The 18,721-nt window shown below is 43.6% G+C and overlaps 1 protein-coding gene across 2 annotated transcripts; it reads left to right on the top strand.

Annotated features, from left to right (window-relative positions):
* Positions 1-240: 240 nt before the first annotated feature.
* Positions 241-18,627, top strand: LOC134456777 (glucose-6-phosphate 1-dehydrogenase-like). Of its 2 annotated transcripts, XM_063208306.1 has the most exons (14): positions 241-327; positions 912-1,041; positions 2,692-2,729; positions 3,057-3,165; positions 4,083-4,300; positions 8,813-8,971; positions 10,291-10,416; positions 10,905-10,998; positions 12,451-12,637; positions 13,741-13,976; positions 14,680-14,756; positions 14,998-15,090; positions 15,940-16,005; positions 18,234-18,627. In XM_063208306.1, exons 2-14 carry the CDS (start codon positions 925-927, stop codon positions 18,244-18,246), a joined length of 1,533 nt encoding a protein of 510 aa, XP_063064376.1. In that variant the 5' UTR covers positions 241-327; positions 912-924; the 3' UTR covers positions 18,247-18,627. The 2 variants fall into 2 exon arrangements, with proteins under 2 accessions (XP_063064376.1, XP_063064375.1); XM_063208305.1 differs by lacking the exon at positions 18,234-18,627 and having other exon boundaries at positions 15,940-17,120.
* Positions 18,628-18,721: the final 94 nt, after the last annotated feature.

The following is an 18,721-nucleotide window of genomic DNA, read 5'->3' on the forward strand; positions in this document are numbered from 1 at the left end:
GTATAGGGGGAAAAAAATAGCCAATATACATGATGATGAGGATGCGCCCGCGAGAGCTCGTGTCTTGCAGTTTAAATTCATCCAGTGATTTCTGATGCAAAAGATTATTTTTACAGTCGCGACAGACATTCCACGAGTGGGCGTGGCGCGCAGCTGTGTGCCAAGCATGTGTCTGAAGAATTAGCCAATCAGCGAAATGTCAGAGAGCAAAACAAATCCGCCCAGAAAGGAAACAATCGTCGTGATGTCATCATGACAGTGCGGCTTGATTTTCAGTGTTCAGGTCCTGTATTTATGCAAACCAGGACGCCCCACTTGAACTGTACAGTAAGTGACAACAAGGATTCTGTAGAGATAGTTTGCGTTGTTAAGCTGTACCAGAATGTACAGATTTGCCTTTTGTTCTGTCGTTGAGTGCACATGTGCCTTGTTCGGGAGTTGGTAATCTGTCTGTAGGATGCATATTGCATGGTAACGCTAGCTTGTAACGTTAGCCCGGAGAGCCATGTTTCCTATTGCCGCGTGCCAACATGTGGATGGTAATCCTACCTGTCCCATGTAATTGAACGTAACCGCACAACGTCGGAGATGCATTATATGCATACTGTAGGCTACATATGCAGTCTCTTAATTGACAGGTACTCTCCTGACTTTGACGTTAACGTTGACTAACGTTTCGCAGTTCTCTTGTTTCCACCCAGCAGCCCCATACACTAATCAATCGGTCGGTCGGATGCTGCATGGCCACTCTCCAGGCTGCTGTACTATAATTGTAGCCATTTTGACAGATGTTTGTAAATGTAGCAGCCTATGCACGGGCGTTCTGTCTCGTCTGATTTGAGAACTTCAGTCATAGATAACCTCCTGTCCTCCTTGTCTACTGTTTGTTTGGACTGTTCCCTCTTCCCCAGACCAGTATCCAGAATGGCTTCACTTCCCCTGTCTCGCTCTCAAGTGTTCGGGCAACTTCGAAAAGAGCTGCACGACGACCGCGAGTTTCACCAGTCTGACACCCACATATTCATCATTTTGGGTGCATCCGTGAGTCCACTTCTTGGGGTTTTTGTTTGTCTGTGGTGGCAACTTGATGGAACTGTCAGTTATGGTGCGGTTGGGTGTATGACCGGAGCGTGGGCTAGTTAAACAAAACTTAATTAACTTCATTCCCCAGTGGAATGCAATCTCACCAGGAATCGCACCATGCTGTGACCGCAGCTCAGGGACAAGCAGAGGAGAGGGAGCGAGATTGGCATGTTCAAGCGAGCTGTAAACTGACTCGCAGCACCTGAGGGCGAACTACAGTACGGCTCCAGTTTGCCCTCACTTGCCCTCCTCTGCTCTGCTGTACTCGGCATCGGCTCCATCTCTGCCTGTCCCGTCTTTGTCCTTTCTTTTTCTTGGTGTCACCAAAGGCGCCAGTGTCAGAAGGCGTAGGCTACTACTTGATATTACTGTGGCCTCTTTTATGCCAGCCTGGAGGTGTGACATAATACAGCCTGGTGAGGGCTAATTAACCCCCCTTTAAACTTGTATTGTAAAAGCTTATATTTTACAAAATTTTGCCTATAGGCCTATATTATTGTTTTACAGACATAGAGACAACAGTTGAGTTAAAATGATCCTTCTGCTGTGTTGGTGTTTTTCAGTTTGTCTTTTTTTTGTCTTGTTATTGCTTTTTGCCCTCGCACACGGTTAGGAAGTCCTTTCGGAACATTCCAGTTTCAGTGTTGCACTTACTTCACACACCCAGGCCGGCCATCCTTTAAAATGTTACCAGCCAGGCTGTTTGCACTTTGAACTCTGAACCCTAACACGGGGTGCGGTGTGGCCTGAGCTTCAGCTCTCGATCAGCAAGAGACCTTGACCTAGTACTATTTTAACCAAAGGCATCAGACTACATTGCGCTGCACCACACACACACCTAGGATACTCTACACTACATTTCACTACACTACACTACACTTCAGTAGCTATTACATAGTACTATTTTAACCACACTACACTACACTGTGCTACACCACTACACTAGACCAGTGTTTCCCAACCAGGGGTACGTGTACCACTAGGGGTACGCGAGTACACTGCAGGGGGTACTTGGAAAAATGAAATTTTACCAAATATATGGAGCTTAGTTACATTGGGATGGAGAAAGCGATATAGAACTTGACTTAGGGGGTACTCATGGCACAGCGAAAAAGGCTTGGGGGTACACAAGACAAAAAAGGTTGGGAAACACTGCACTAGACTATCCTGACATGTACTATGTTAACCATTAGGCAGCAGACTACACCACACCACATTACGCTACAATACACTACCACCTATTACTACTCAAATCACCAAGCATCAGGCTACATTACACTATTCTACACCCTAACATTTGCTCTGAGCTTGTGAATTACTGTTGTGGACAACACTTCAGATTACTAAACCACAACCTTATATTTGCCTTAAATTTGTGCATTAAAGTTGTCAAATGTGTCTCTAAGTTAGTTGAATGGCAAGAGAATACTAAATAAAAGCACTTGACAAATAGATCCAACCTATTCAGAGGTGTTTTTCTAACAAGGTCAAAGTACCTTAGTAGGCGATTAACAGGAGAGGTCAAGTTTGCCAAATTCTGAGCAGTGTAGTGTTTTCCCCTAGTTGCACTTTTTGAGTGACGTAACATAATCTGAAATCTCATTTTAGGGAGACCTGGCCAGAAAGAAGATTTACCCCACGTTATGGTGAGCATTGTTACAAGAATAAAATAAAAAGGCTACTTTATCTTGTGCCATTTTGTCAACTGCTGGAAATGTTTGTGCGTGTGTGTTTGTCTGTGTATGTGTTTGTCTGTCTGTGCATTTCCACCCATTATTAAGGATAGTACCTTTTTGTCTTAAACATTTTATACTAATTCAATATCAATAATAATAATCAATTCGCCAACTCTGTTTTTGTAGTGCACAAATGGTGTTTTAATCAGCAGGCACTGAACCCCCCAGTACCATACTCAACCATAACTGCAATTCAAAGTCTGTGCGCGTGTGTGTGTGTGTGTGTGTGTGTTCAAGGTGGCTTTTCAGAGATGGACTTCTCCCTGAGGAGACTTATTTTGTGGGCTTTGCCCGCTCCAACCTGACTGTGGACACCATTCGCACCACGTGCCTGCCTTACATGAAGGTGACTGCTTTAGTAGTCCAATCAATTACTGCTTTCGTAGTACCTAGTAGCCTGTGCCTGCCTTTCCTGAAGGCAACTGCATTTGTAGATGAGGAGGAAGACTGTGCACATCCCAGGTTAAGGTGCAGGACAACGGCTGACTGAAGTTTTAAAGTGAGGAGTCCATGCAGTTGAAATCCTATTTTGTGTTTTATTCCATGACAGAACTACATTTCCACCACTATGGTCTTCTTCTGGTTAAAACATAGTTCTGCCATGGAATACAACACAAAAAGGATACTAAGTGAGTGTGCTGACTCCTCACTTAAACCCATTTTAGCCTAAGGCACCTGCAAAGAACGCCTGCTGAATACCTAAGCCCTTTTTGGGAAAAGGCGCTCTCTGCTTATCTAAACGTAAATATCTCAGCCTCCGAAGCACATAAAAACATGAAATAAGTTTAATCAAAAGCTAAAATGGGTTTAAGCTGCTTTGGTTGTACCATTCACTGCATGTCAGCCTTAGATGTAGGTCTCTTGTAGTCCTTTAGTAATAGTCAATGCCATCTTCACTGACACCTTCATGAAGATGTAATGAAGGCCACGGTGTTGTTTCGAATCGGGCTACATCTTTTTTGTAAGTATTTTGCATACAAGGACCATAGTGTGCACCGTTCCACTGTAATAGTCACTGAAAATACTTGACTGCCCCAGTTGCTTTATACAGAGCTAGAGCTGTCAGTGTTACATTACAGTTTGGTCATTGCTATTCCGATAACAGCAAATTTATAAAAGGGGCCATATTTTAAGAGTTTCATATTTTAAGAGTTCATACAAGAAACAGTGCTTTAATCAGCATTTCAAATAAGATGCATACTTAAATTATTTAAATCATTTGCAATACTTGTATTTTTCTTCTGCTCTTATTTTTCCCTGTAGGTCTCTGATGGTGATGGCGATCGCTTGGCCGCGTTCTTCAGCCGCAACACCTACCTGAGCGGGAAGTACAACGAGGATGACGCCTTCTCCAAACTCAACGCTCACCTAGACGGCCTACCCAGCGGGACGGAGGCCAACCGCCTTTTCTACCTGGCCCTGCCCCCCAGCGTCTACCATGACGTCACCAGGAACATCAAGCATCACTGCATGAGCAAGAAGTAAGTCTGTACAGTAAATGCTGTACAGTAGAGCGCCAGAACAGAACTAGAGTAGAAAAGTGAGCAGGAGTGTATTGTCTCGTCTAGCACCCCCCCACACTAGCTACACACTAGCTACACACTACACACACTAGCTAACATGCATGGCCAGCTGGCATAGGTAGTATTACATTACATTACATTACACTTAGCTGACGCTTTTATCCAAAGTGACTTACAGTTAGGCTTTTTACAGGGTATTGGTTTACTGTCCCTGGAGCAGTGTGGTGTTAGATGCCTTGCTCAAGGGCACTATACCCATGGTGTGAAGTAGGATGTGGAAGGGTGGGATTCGAACCGGCAACCCTCTGATCTAAAGCGAAGCCCATCTCCTTGCGCTCCTTGTCCATCTCTGTGTATAGGGTATAAGGAGTAGAGGGTTCACATGAACTTTAACCAGCAACCTTTAGTTTGTAGGGTGCAGGGCGACTGCTGCACCAACAGTAGAGTTAGAGTTAGAGTTTTTATTTGTCACATACAACCCTAGCCTTAGGCTAGTGTGCAGTGAAATGACAGTAGGTAACTCCTGTGCAGAAAAATATAAATTACATAAATTAATTATACATCATAAAATAAAAGTATGCTAGACGATTTTCTTAATTGTTCATAGCTGTATAGACTTAACGACAAGGTGAAGTTCTCTGTGGAAACGGAGACGTGGCACTGGCGTAGGCCTAGCTGTTGTGAAAAACCACTCCACCAGTCCTAGGGAAGGACGCTCCGTTTGATGCATGCTGAACTTGCTTGGCTAAACAGCATCCTCACGCCACTTGCTGATCAGCGCGATTCAAAGCACAGTCCGATATCCACCCACCATCATGTGTGTGAAGTTAGTTGTCAGGTCACCGGTCAGGTCACCGTTACTAAGCCACTGTGGCCAGTTTCTATTCAGGAGCGGGATTACCTATAGCCAAGGCCACAGGGCAGCTAGTGGACACCTCAAAAAGTCAGGTGGACTGCATGATGTAATACCTGGCACCGCAGATGAGGATTTAAGGGCAGTGCACACAGGTCAGGGACACATCGGGACAGGCCAGGGAGTACAGTGAGAATCAGCACCCCAAGTCCATTGCGGTGTTTCCCTATCTGTTGTAACATTATTGTGTTGGCAGACAATATGCTGAAGTTATTTAGCACATCCAGCATGATTTTCAATACAGCCTACAGCCTATTCTATATGCCAGGGGTGTCAAACATACGGCCCGCCAGAGGGTTCGATCCAGCCCGGATGTAAAAAAAATTAAAATATATATATTTTTTGTCTTTTTCAAAGAAATAACCGAAATGCGCAATCACGCCATTGGGGGAAATATTGAGACCTGCATGACATTAACCCACCCCCTAATCCTCTCTCTCTCTCTCTCTCTCTCTCTCTCTCTCTCTCTCTCTCTCTCTCTCTCTCTCTCTCTCTCTCTCTCTCTCTCTCTCTCTCTCTCTCTCATTTATACGGTATATTCTATACTAAAAATAGTGAAGTTGTACTGTGACAGGCATTTGATAAACATCATATATAGAGATCAAAAGTTAATACTTCTCCGTATTGGTATTGGTTATAATTAAATAATTAATATACTTGTATTTGTATTTGTTTGCATTCAGCTGAAGCGGGAAACAGGATGTCAAAATGCAGGAAATTACATCTAAAAAATACAAAATTTTCTGGGGGGAGACCCCCAGACACCCCACAAAAATGAACTGTCCCGTATTTTATTCATTGACGGTTGGCGATGAATTAATGAAATCAATGAAATGTTGCATAGGATTATCAGTATTGCATTGCTTTCTACATATTCAACACACTTTTAAAACATGCTGAAAAGATAACGCGATAGTACTGAAAACTAATCCTCTGCTTTAAGGTTTTTTTTTTGTGATGATGTTACTGATGCGGCCCGCTTGAGGTCCACATGGGTTGTATGCGGCCCCCGGACCAAAATGAGTTTGACACCCCTGCTATATGCAGTAGTATGACTTTTAAAAATCCTGTAGAGGGATTAAACGGATACTGTATTTCTGTCCTATTAAGTAACAGGAGCCAGCACACACTTACAGTCTGTGCTGTTTGGACATTTGGAAATGAGTTATGACCTATGACCTATTATCTATGATATCCTTTTGTGTGCACAGGAATGTCTGCTGAAGACAGGGCAGTCATGGGTGAGCGGTTAGGGCGTCAGACTTGCATCCCAGAGGTTGCCGGTTCGACTCCCGACCCGCCAGGTTGGTGGGGGGAGTAATCAACCAGTGCTCTCCCCCATCCTCCTCCATGACTGAGGTACCCTGAGCATGGTACCGTCCCACCGCACTGCTCCCCATGGGGCGCCACTGAGGGCTGCCCCCTTGCACGGGTGAGGCATAAATGCAATTTCGTTGTGTGCAGTGTGCACTTGTGTGCTGTGGAGTGCTGTGTCACAATGACAATGGGAGTTGGAGTTTCCCAATGGGCTTTCACTTTCACTTTCAAGACGGAAAGGGGGAGTCGAATGACTGATGGCTAGTGACAGATGACGTTAGGAGGATGTGATGTTTCTAGGGGCTGGAGCTTAGGGATGGGCTATTGTGTTTATTGCTCTGCCATTCTGTCTTGATGCAGCTGCTTCTCAACTATCTTGGTTATGTGTTCTGTATTTATAGCTCTTTGTAATGCAAAAACTGAGAGCTTAATCACTTATCAGATGAGTACAGCGTCATTTGATCCGGCCAAATCCGGTTTTATCCAGTTAGAACTTCTTTGATCTGGTCTAAACTGGTTAAATCTAGTTAGAACCAGTTTGAACCAATTTGATCCAACGAAACCCCGTTTGATCCTGTTTGAACCATTTTGATGGGCTTAACCTGGTTTGATCCAGTTAGAACCTGTTTGATCTGGCCAAACCCTTTTTTTGCAACACTGACAATGCATTCATTTTTCAATGTAAATTCCATAAAAGTGGGGACTTTGTATACAGTACATTTATGTGGTGGATGTATTGAGGACCGTTTGAACTGTATAAAAATAACTACCTTTTGGAAGAAAAAAATATTTACCGGTACCCAAAATGTTTAACTCAACATATTAACAAATTAGCGCAAGGGTAATAGTACACTGCTACTTCTGTCTGTTCGGTTTGGGGATCTCCAGGGTTGGCTATATTTATTGAAAATTCACAAACATGAAAATGGGAACTAGTTTCATCTCCAACCCTGTACTGAGTATGGTGTCATTCTGGAACAGGGGTGTCCAACATAAGGCCAGGGGACCAGATGCGGCCTGCAAGATGGTTCAAGATGTGAAAATAAAAATAAAATAAAATAAGAATGTTGTAAATAGAAGTAAATCTCTATGTTGCAAAGTTGATGCAGGTGTTTAAGATTTCAAGTGTTCAATACTTCAAAACAAAATTGCCTTTTTATTAAGGCATTTACAGACAGTGTTTCTGATGTACCTGCTGTCATCCACCTCAAGATGATTGACTAGCAAATCTATTACGATATGAAGCAGAACTTTGTGATATTTCGCAATTATGTTGCTGGTCCGGCCCACTCAAGATCAAATAGGCTGCATGTGGCCCCTGAACTGAAATGAGTTTGACACCCCTGTTCTACAAGCTGGACACAGGTGATGATGGAGATGCAATGTGATTGGCTGTTGTCTCTAGCGTTCGGCTAAATATCATTTTCATTTTTTCCGTCTCCATGCACGACAATGTAACTGGGAGATTGCTGATTACAGTTCTGAAAATAAATAAGCGACCAATTCAAAGTTATCAGTTTCTCTGATTTCACTACTTCTAGGTATGTGCTTGTGTAAAATGAACATTCTATCTAAGGAATAGTTCATATATGAATGTCTGTTGGACTAACCCTGATTCTTAGTCACAGCTTTCATGTGTTTTGACATGTTCTCCACCAGTCTTTCACATTGTTATCGGAGGACTTTAATCCACTCCTGGTGCAAGCATTCAATTTGGTCAGCTTTATTTGATGGCTTTTGACCACCCATCCTCTTCATCAAATTCCAAAGCATTTCATTATTCCAGAGCTGCATGTGAAGCCTGTGTCAGATAATTATGTTATCCTTACACCAATGTTTCCCAACCTTTTTTGGGAGACTGCCCTATACTACAGGGCCTGGAGAAGATAGGTGATAGGCTGTTGTAGTGCAATTGGCAGATTGAGTACTTTGTGATGACTGTGTTTGTGTCCTTCGTAGGGGCTACAGCCAGCTGTTTGTGGATAGTCTTGGTGGTTGGCTGTTTTCTGTTCTCTTTTGCCATTCTGTCCCCAGCATTCGGCTAGCTAGCGATTTATCATGTTTTGTATTTACATTTAAATTTTCATGGTAACAGCTCAACTGTGATACCCGTGTCTGGTGATTGTTTTGTCCTCTGCTGGGGCTGAGGCTGGGGGATGACCACCCAATGAAAACAGTGTGCTTATGGGGACTGGAGGCTTTGCTGAACACTGAGAGATGACACTGATGTCTTTTTGTAGGGGCTGGAGCCGGGTGATCGTGGAGAAGCCGTTTGGCCGTGACCTCCAGACGTCAGAGGAGCTGTGTGCTCACCTGTCCTCCCTCTTCTCTGAGGATCAGATCTACCGCATAGATCACTACCTGGGCAAGGAGATGGTGCAGAACCTCATGGTGCTCAGGTACACCACACACCTGTCCACACGCTGCAATTGCCTAGTGCGCACGCAATAGGGGGCGGCACCAATGTTAAACCCCGCCCCCAATCAACCTCGCCAAAATCAGTATAAAGATGTTAAAACAGTTATAAACATTAAAAATCATCAAATGGCCCACCTGCACAAGGCGATGGGGAAGAACACTCCTCTCCTGACTGTCTAACTCTCAAAAACAGATCTTATAATTATAATAATATATAATAATTTATTCACATTTTTTTATTTAGAGACTCATTATTAATTGAGGTTTCAGCTCTGTAGTGATGAAAAGACTGTTTACACCTTTTGTGACACAGGGATAATATACGTACATTAATTTAGACTGTAAGATTGTTAGAATGTAAGTACGTCTACAGGGGCGCAACTACTAATTTCTGGGGGGGTATGCAAGAACTATTTTGGTGCCCCCCCTCCCAGAAAAAACACTTAATAATTATTTGCCGCCCTCCAACGCCCTCTCTTTGGCGCCCCCCCTCTCTCTGGCACCCCCCTGCAACGTATACTTTGCATATACTGTAGTCTAAGGGAGCTGGTAGTTTGTCACTTGTCTGTGACATAGGACCTTAATCTTTGTCAGATTTGTTGTCTGTACATAGCCTGGTCCTCGGGAAGTCCACCTGCACTCCAATAGAATCAGAGATCGAAACTATCTCAGAAAATAACAACCCTACCATTCATTCCTTTAACTGAAATGGTTGATCCATCCAGATCATTAAAAATCATCAAATGGCCCACCTGCACAGGGCGATGAGGAAGAACACACCTCTCCTGACTGTCTAACTCTCTCAAAAACAGATCTTATAATTATGATAATATATAATAATTTATTCACATATTTATTTTTATTTAGAGACTCATTATTAATTGAGGTTTCAGGTCTTAAAAGCTCTGTAGTGATGAAAAGACTGTTTACACCTTTTGTGACACAGGGATAATGTACGTACATTAATTTAGACTGTAAGATTGTTAGAATGTAAGTACGTCTGAGGGAGTTGGTAGTTTGTCACTTGTCTGTGACATAGGACCTTAAGTCTTTGTCAGATTTGTTGTCTGTACATAGCCTGGTCCTCGGGGTGTCCACCTGCACTCCAATAGAATCAGAGATCAGACTTACCTCAGAAAATAACAACCCTACCACTCATTCCTTTTACTGAAATGGTTGATCCATCCAGTCCACTCAATCCATCTTGTGTGACAATCCTCAAGACCTGTGTGCCAACCAACATCCGAGTTAGAATGTTTTGTTTTTAACAGCATGTTTACAGTGATGTTTCCTGTGGCAGGTTTGGAAACAGGATCTTCGGGCCTATCTGGAATCGGGAGAGTGTCGCCTGCGTTGTTCTCACCTTCAAAGAGCCCTTTGGTACTCAGGGCAGAGGCGGCTACTTTGATGACTTCGGCATCATCCGGTAAACTAAAGCAAATCCAACCCCCATGGGTTTAAATTCACTTTATTATTTGAATTGACTTAATCTGTGAGGATTTGAGAATTGTCATGTTGTACTGTTAATGTGTAAGATGATGTATATGCAGACTACTAAAGACATTAGTGAAGAAAGACATGGTGTATGAGTTGCTGTGCACAGTTGTGTCTAAAATGCCAAAGATAACCAATACTTAAGTAGTCATACTGTAAGGAGGCTACTTTGATGACTTTAGCATCAACCTCATAAGGAAGTACATTGAACGCACCTCCAGTGTATTACGGTAATTGGCTTCATTGATTTAATTGGCTGAATTGATTTAATTGGCTTACGACTCTAAGGTGGTGATAAGCAGCTACCCAGAGAAGCAGGCAGTTATGTGAGCCTCTCAGCAGGTGGTGTAATATAACAAAACACTTGATTGGTCCGCCAGCAGGGGGTGCAAAATAACACTGCATCTGATTGGCCCACAGTGACGTCATGCAGAACCACCTGCTCCAGATGCTGTCCCTGGTTGCTATGGAGAAGCCGGCCTCCACAAGCTCCGATGACGTGCGAGACGAGAAGGTAACGTGAGCAAGCATGCGAGAGAGCGAGCCGCCTACAAGACATCGATATTCCTAACATGACGACAGACGCACCGCCACACTGGTCTAAAGTCTAGTCTTACACCCCTTTTGGTGGTGACTGGCGTAAACAAAAGGCGGTGAAGTGTAGGGTTTTAGGCCATCGTTAAGAGGGGCTGGTGCTTTCTTGTTATTCTCTAGTTGTTTAAGTAAAGATCACTTCAAAGTGGTCTTAAGTTACCGAAATGGACAAGAACGAGATGGGCTGCTTGGGCTGAAATCAACTCTAACGGGTAGTTTCTGAAGTCAATTCATCAGAGTAGGCTTCTGTTGAATTATTTTGGCTGTAGTGAGAGACATGATTCATTCATGACTGACGGGTCAAGGAGGCAGCGGGAGAGAGGCAGCTGGCCTAAAAAATAGTGGAGCAGGTGGATCTCGTTTCTCTCCTGCTTGACGCCCTTGCTGAAAGCTAAGAGCAATTAGAGTAACCTGCTTAATTAGTTCTGCTTCCCCAAGGTGTTAGAGGCCTAGGCTGCATCGTGGCAGGGTGGACTTCAATAATCCCACACATGTGTGGTGTATAAACACACACACACACACACACACACACACACACACACACACACACACACACACACACACACACACACACACACACACACACACACACACACACACACACACACACACACACACACACACACACACACACACACACACACTCATTCATTCACTGCGCACCAGCGCAGACATGTGGTGCACAGCACACACATCCAGGGGCTGCAAGTCTCCTGGAGAAGCACACATGCAAGCATGCACACAAACACACACACACGCACACACACTCACACACACGCACGCACACACACACACACTGAACCTTCATTTTCCTGCCTGCCTGCACTAATTTCTCACGACACACACACACACAAACACACAGAAACCCTACAGCTTCATAAATATGAAAGGCTTGTCCCTAAGAGCTTCATTTTTATCTAGATGGCTGAGAACTAAAGTGTGCATTTAGCCCTTTGTTCACAAACTGACAAACGACATTCCCCTCGTTGCTGGACACAAATCAGCCCTTTTTTAATGTGTGTTATGTGAAGAATGCCCCCCTCAGTACTTCAGCAGCGGCTTGGTGATAAATAAATGAATGGTGTGTCTGTCAGTGTGCCTGTGTGAGCTGGTCTCTCATTCATAAAGGTCATGGGAGCGGTAAATGTGACATTTTGTCTCGTAAAGGAAGTGCAATTTCCTCACAACTTGGTACTTCAAAGTCAAGTCAAAGGTCAAATGTCAACTAAATTACAGTGTTCCTTGGGCCCGCAGTGTTGATTCTGAATATATTAACACTGTTTGATGCTGTATAAAAATATAACATTATTCAATAACTCCATTCACGTGACTTACTATTTGTCTTTGTGTGTGTGTGCATGTGTGTTTTCAGGTAAAGGTCCTGAAAAGCATATCTCCGGTGTGTGTGTCTGATGTGGTTTTGGGACAGTACATGGGGGACTCAGAGGGCAAAGGTGACGCCAAGCTTAGTTACCGTGACGACCCCACGGTTCCGAAAGGCTCCTGCACGCCCACCTTTGCCACCGCAGTGCTGTACGTCCACAACGAGCGCTGGGATGGTAATTACCACACTCTTATTATCAGAGCTCCCACCGGTCAGAGAATTTCTGGAATATCTGAGAATTGGCTGTTAAGGCTGTTCCGGACAGGCAAAGTCAAGGAATATGATCATTTTCTGTGCAAAGTAGTCACAAATTACTGTATTGCAGAATGATGATGGTGCCGTTTATACCAGAGACGATTGATAAGGTAGAGATTCATATGGGATTTCCCGAATCCATGCGACGTAGGGTGTACCAGCGAAGGTCGAGAGTGAATGGAGTTCCCTTAGCACTATAGATGTCAGTAGTGCACATTGTATGCAAACTGCCACTAAACACCACCGAAAAAAGGAGAGGGAGAGGATCACACCTCTTTAGGAGACTGGTCTTGAGCACAGTCCTTTGCATTGGTGACAAGTGTTTTTGATTTATTTTTGTTAACCATATAAACTATTTTTGTTTTAGTACTCTAAAAAGAAAGTTGTGGAAATTCAGATTTTAGGTCTTGGAAAGTCTAGAAGTCGTCAGGAGATCTTATTCAGTATCTGACTGGGAGTGGAAACCGTGTATTATATGCTTTGCAAACTCCTGTCATCCTATCACTATGGGCAACAGTTCCCCGTAGGCAAGATCATCAATTGTCAAGAGATTAACATAGCTCACGGCATCATGACAGAACTTAAACCTGTGAGACGAGTATAATGCTCTCGCCAGTGCTTGACATTTCACCTAGATTGCATCAGCGCACACTCTGTTTTTGTTTCTACGTTAAAACACACACTATCCTTTTTCAGAATCCCACTTTGAGCCTGCAAAGTTCAAAATATAAGCTTCAGTTTTGACCTAACGTGTAGTTAGTGCATTTTCTGTTGGCACTAGGGTAATATATTCATCACACCAATTTAAGGACAGTTCTATAGCATGTTAAGACATGTTTGCATCACAGTAGGCATATAATCCCTTGAAAGTAGGTGAAAGATGTCATTTTGATTACGTCGTAGCACAATGAAATGAAATCCAGTCTCTGCTTTTTAGTGAAATCACATGCCTGTCGCTACCCTATTTAGTTTGTGCCTGTCGCTAGTTCTTTTTTGTCGGCATAATCCCTCTTGTGTCCGCAGGCGTGCCATTCGTGCTGCGCTGTGGCAAGGCGTTGAACGAGCGCAAGGCGGAGGTGAGGCTGCAGTTCACGGACGTGCCGGGTGACATCTTCAACGCGCAGTGCCAACGCAACGAGCTGGTGGTGCGCATCCAGCCAGACGAGGCCATCTACGCCAAGATGATGAGCAAGAAGCCCGGCGTCTACTTCAGCCCCGAGGAGACCGAGCTGGACCTCACATACCGCAGCAGATACAGGGTAAGGGAAGCACTGTAAATGCCTGACTTTGCCATCCGCATGCTCCTGTGAATGTCCCTCCATGTTACACCTGGGCTGAGTGTTCTTGGAGGAGATTATTCTAAAAACATACAGTATATATTTCATTATTTTTATTAACTGAACATAGCACATATATTGACAAACACTTATCACAATCATTGATCTAGAGTGCGTCGCTCATATAGAGTGCATGGGAGGCATTTGCGTCTTGCAGTGCAGGAGTTGGTCTTCTCGTCTTATGCAGGACAGTCGAGGACATTATTCCTGTTGCCAGACAACACTAGTAAGCAAACGGATACATGCAAGTTGAATACATGTCACTACTACATGTCACAGGTTGGGTGAGATTGCAGGGTAAGGGTGCAGTAGTGTTGTGGAAATGGATTACTACTGTTTCTGGACTTGAAAATACAGTACATTACTAACTTTTACATTACATTACATTACACTTAAATGACACTTTTTTTATATCCAAAGCGACTTGCAGTTATTTAGTTACAGGGTATTGGTTACAGTCCCTGGAGCAATGTGGGGTTAGGTGCCTTGCTCAAGGGCACTTCAGCCATGTGTGATGTTACTGGTAGAGGGATTTGAACCTGCAACCCTCTAGTCTAAAGGGCAGCTTTTAGCTGTGTAGTGCTGTTTTCTGACAGTACTGCGTTGTTTCTGACTCCTGATGCAGGATGTGAAGCTGCCTGATGCCTATGAGCGGCTCATACTTGATGTCTTCTGCGGCAGCCAGATGCATTTCGTACGCAGGTTGGTGTGCTGGCTTTTCATTTCCTGAGTGTACTGTACTGGGCACCCTTTTTGTTTCCTGCGAGTACGGAATGGGTCCATATTTGTGCAAAGCATTTGGCATGTTAAAAAAAATGTTTGGGTTTTGTTGCAGAATGGTATTGCCGTGCAAACATGAGTTTTGAGAATTTTTAGAGTGAGTGAGTAGGCGGGTTAATCTGGATGTGCTCATCCTCCTGTCATGATGCATGTGTTGTCGTAGTGATGAACTGAGGGAGGCCTGGAGGATCTTCACTCCTCTACTGCATCACATCGAGAAGGAGCCCACACCTCCTATACCTTATCCCTACGGCAGGTAAGGCACACCTCCTATACCTTGTCCCTACGGCAGGTGTGTTAACATACACCTCCCTTTCCATATACCTACATCAGGTAAGTTCAGATGTGCCTCTTATACCTTATACCTACGACAGGTGAGTTAGCATACGCCACCTACTGTATACCTTATACTTACTGCAGGCCAGACACACCACCAAGCATAGTCCACCTGCACCTCACACTTATGTCAGGTGAGTTACCGTACTCCACCTATGCCTCATACCTTTGGAAGATAAGTCTTGCCTTCTACACCCCAATACTCACGTCTCCACCTGTTGAGATGCCCGTCCTAATACTATACTCCCAGGGCAGGTGATTCAGCCACCTCCATAAGACCAACAGGTGATTCAGTCGCCTTCATTCATTCATACAAGTCACCTTCATTACATCAGAAATATGCTCACACAGCTAAAAATACACAGTGAGCAACACCCATGGGTGTGAAGATGTGGCGATAGCCATGTTTGTACACATCGCTGATTGCTTCTGTCAAGAACTTGCTACGTAACATGCAGGAAATTGTGGGCAGTTTGATCTGCCAACTGGGTTATTTTTAGTCTCTCCTTTTTTCTCTTCTGTCTTTCATGTATACATTTTTTTCTCTGTTCTGTCTTTCCTTTGTCTTTTATGAAATGTTCACATATTGTTATTATTATTATTAGCTGTAGAAAAATAGTTCAATTTTATGTGTCTCCCTGCTAAATTAAAATATGTATTTGAAAATAAAAACAAGAAAGTAAAAGGGATTTATGATGTGATTTGGTCACATACACAGGCAATATGTAGAAATCAATTTGTTTTCCTTTTTTTGTTTGTCCTGTCCTAGTCGGGGCCCCGCGGAGGCAGACGAGCTGATGAAGAGGGTTGGATTCCGCTACGAGGGAACTTACAAGTGGGTCAACCCCCACGCCGTATGACGGCCAAGCACAACGCCTGCTTGGCCTTCACAGAACAATAATAATCAAACCCATGCAAAAAAATAACAAAACGAAATCCAAATCCATCTCATTCCAATGGGGGAGTATGGAGCCAGAGCCAGGTATACGTTTCTACATTCAGCCAGCCAGGTCTCTCTAGACCTGTATCATTATCACCATGCATTAGTGCCACATAACCAAGCCAGCTCCAGGCCTAATAGGCCTGTATCATTATTAAGGTGCGTGTACACCAAGAACGACCTACGCTACCGAAGCGATTTCATTTCTCTCTGGAGGGTTGGCGAATAAAGCAAATTCATGGCGAAACTTCTTCAACGACCTTGTCTACTCTGGTAGCTTGGGTCATTTCTGGTGTACACGCACAGTTACTCAGTAGTGCCACATATCCAGACGAGCAGTGCAGAATGTAGACTCCTGATGCACTCCTGCAGCTGCCTTAAGCTAACGCACAGTGCTTACTTTCCTAGCAGAGCAAAGTATATATATATATATATACTGTACAGTTATCCATCTTCATAAAGCTATTTCTTATAGAAACATTACACATAACTGCATAAATGAATGTAGAAACTGTGTAGACTCTGATGTCCAAATGTGTATATTTTCAATAATTCCTTATATTTGCATGCACACAAGAAATTAAAAGACAACATATTTTTGATAATGGGGTCCGCCATGATGTTTGTCTTAATTGGCATGGTCCGACTGAAATTGATTTTGTAATGCTCTTAATTTGGCATGGTCAAGCTTTGAAATGCTCTTAATTGAAATGTGTTCAATAATTCAGCCAGCTGTAATGTTGTAGCCAAACTGTTAAGGGGCACTTAATCGACTTATTTCTTATCGTCTCTCGCTGCATTTCAAGCACTTCATTTCCTGTTACACCCCTCTCCTCTCTGTCTCCATTTGGGGCTCATCAGAGAGAAGTCAATATTTTTTCAACTTCAAATGTTTCTGCTCTTTTATGTAACATGTCCCATACTGGATATACCCTTTGTATTTACAACTGAAGTTGGTGCCACCAAAGAAAAAATATTGAATGAGGACGATTAAAAATGTGAATTCATAACACGAGAAGTCTTAAAACAATAGTCCTGGAATCCAGGGCCACCTCCAGAGGTGCTTCTAGAGATTTGTAGTCAAGCATAAGTTAAAACACAAATGCACTGCAAACCCTGCTCTTGAATGACTTAAAGGGTTTTTGAAAGAGTCTGTTACAAATTGCTGAGCATCTCACTGTATGGCTACATTGCAGCCAGAAGTGAGGCTGTCTGTTGATTTTATTTTTGTTTTTAGCTTTTACGTCTAGGGGTGATCTTGTTTACAGTATGCAGATTTTGTTTACGTCATACCAGAGAAGATGGCAGCATCCGGCATATAGCATGAGTATGTCAGGGTGTGTTTCAGTTTAGATGTGTTTCGTGTCGAGGTGTGCGAAAGCATTGTTAAAATGTGTGGGAGGATGTTTGCACTGGGTGTTGGTGTATGTGTGCATGTGTGTGTGTGTGTTTGTGGGCGCTTGTGTATGTGTTTGTGTGTGTGAGAATGAGTGTGAGATATTTGTGTGCGCAAGAGCGACAGAAAAAGCAAGGAGTTGACTTGACTTTACAGTAAGTGTATGCATTTGTAAGACTTCCCAGAAAGCTAAGGCAACCATACAACTCGCTACACAAGAAAAAAAGGGAGGCCTAAGAGCCTAACGGAGGTCAAACAGTTTGTTAGCAGATCACACAAGGTAAGGCCCACCTTTTCCCCCATTCTATTCTCCTCTTAATGTCCAACTCAATTATCATAATCTCTCAACCAGACCAACACACCAATCCAAACCAATCCCTCGCCGACTGCATGTTTCCCTATTGCGCCGCCATGTCCACATGTGTAATAATGTGGTTGAATAGTGTTAATCTATGAGCAATGGGCTTCTTCGTTGTGGCTAGAAATATAAAAAACAGACAATGTCTCTCAATGGAAGAGCCAACACGTCTTCCAAGCCACAAAAAAGATTCCCAATTGCCTACAACTTAACTCTTTGATGAACGACCGTCTTCAAAACCTGTAACGATGTGGTTGAAGACAGCATTCCCCTGGCTGACTCATTGTTAAGTCGGGAAGGGGAATGTGGTGTCACCTGTTGTGGGCTGGGCCAGGTCAGTGACATTTCTGTTACCATTCTCGCTGCCAGGTATGAGGGCTAGCCACGAGGTACATGTGTGAGCCACAAGCTCTGAGCCTGGGCCTCACCTAGCCCATCCCATCCCGTCCTCCTCTCCTCTCCTCGCCGTGCTCTGATCCTGCCTCACCCTACCAACAAGCCGGGCCCTCCACTCTAGAGACGTAGGCATGAGTGTATGAATGTGTGTGCGTGTACTGTGCACCAACGTAATAGCAATCAGGTTATGACATCAGTGAACACGCAAAGCACAACGTGCAACAAAGCAGGATTGTTGGGCCGTAATTGCACTGAGAATGGTTTAAACTTTAAAGGTTTATTTTCTTTTGTCATTATGTTTCTGTCCAAAACCATGTACATGTTTGTTCAATCTCTTCTGGTCAATAAAAAAGCTTTTGCTACCTCATATCGACTTTCATATTCATTTTCAAGGTAAAAGACACTAACACAAGTCATTTAAATGATACTTCATCAAACACCAACATATAACTGAAAAGACA

Source organism: Engraulis encrasicolus, chromosome 10 (genome assembly GCF_034702125.1).
Source record: "Engraulis encrasicolus isolate BLACKSEA-1 chromosome 10, IST_EnEncr_1.0, whole genome shotgun sequence".
NCBI lineage: Eukaryota > Metazoa > Chordata > Actinopteri > Clupeiformes > Engraulidae > Engraulis > Engraulis encrasicolus.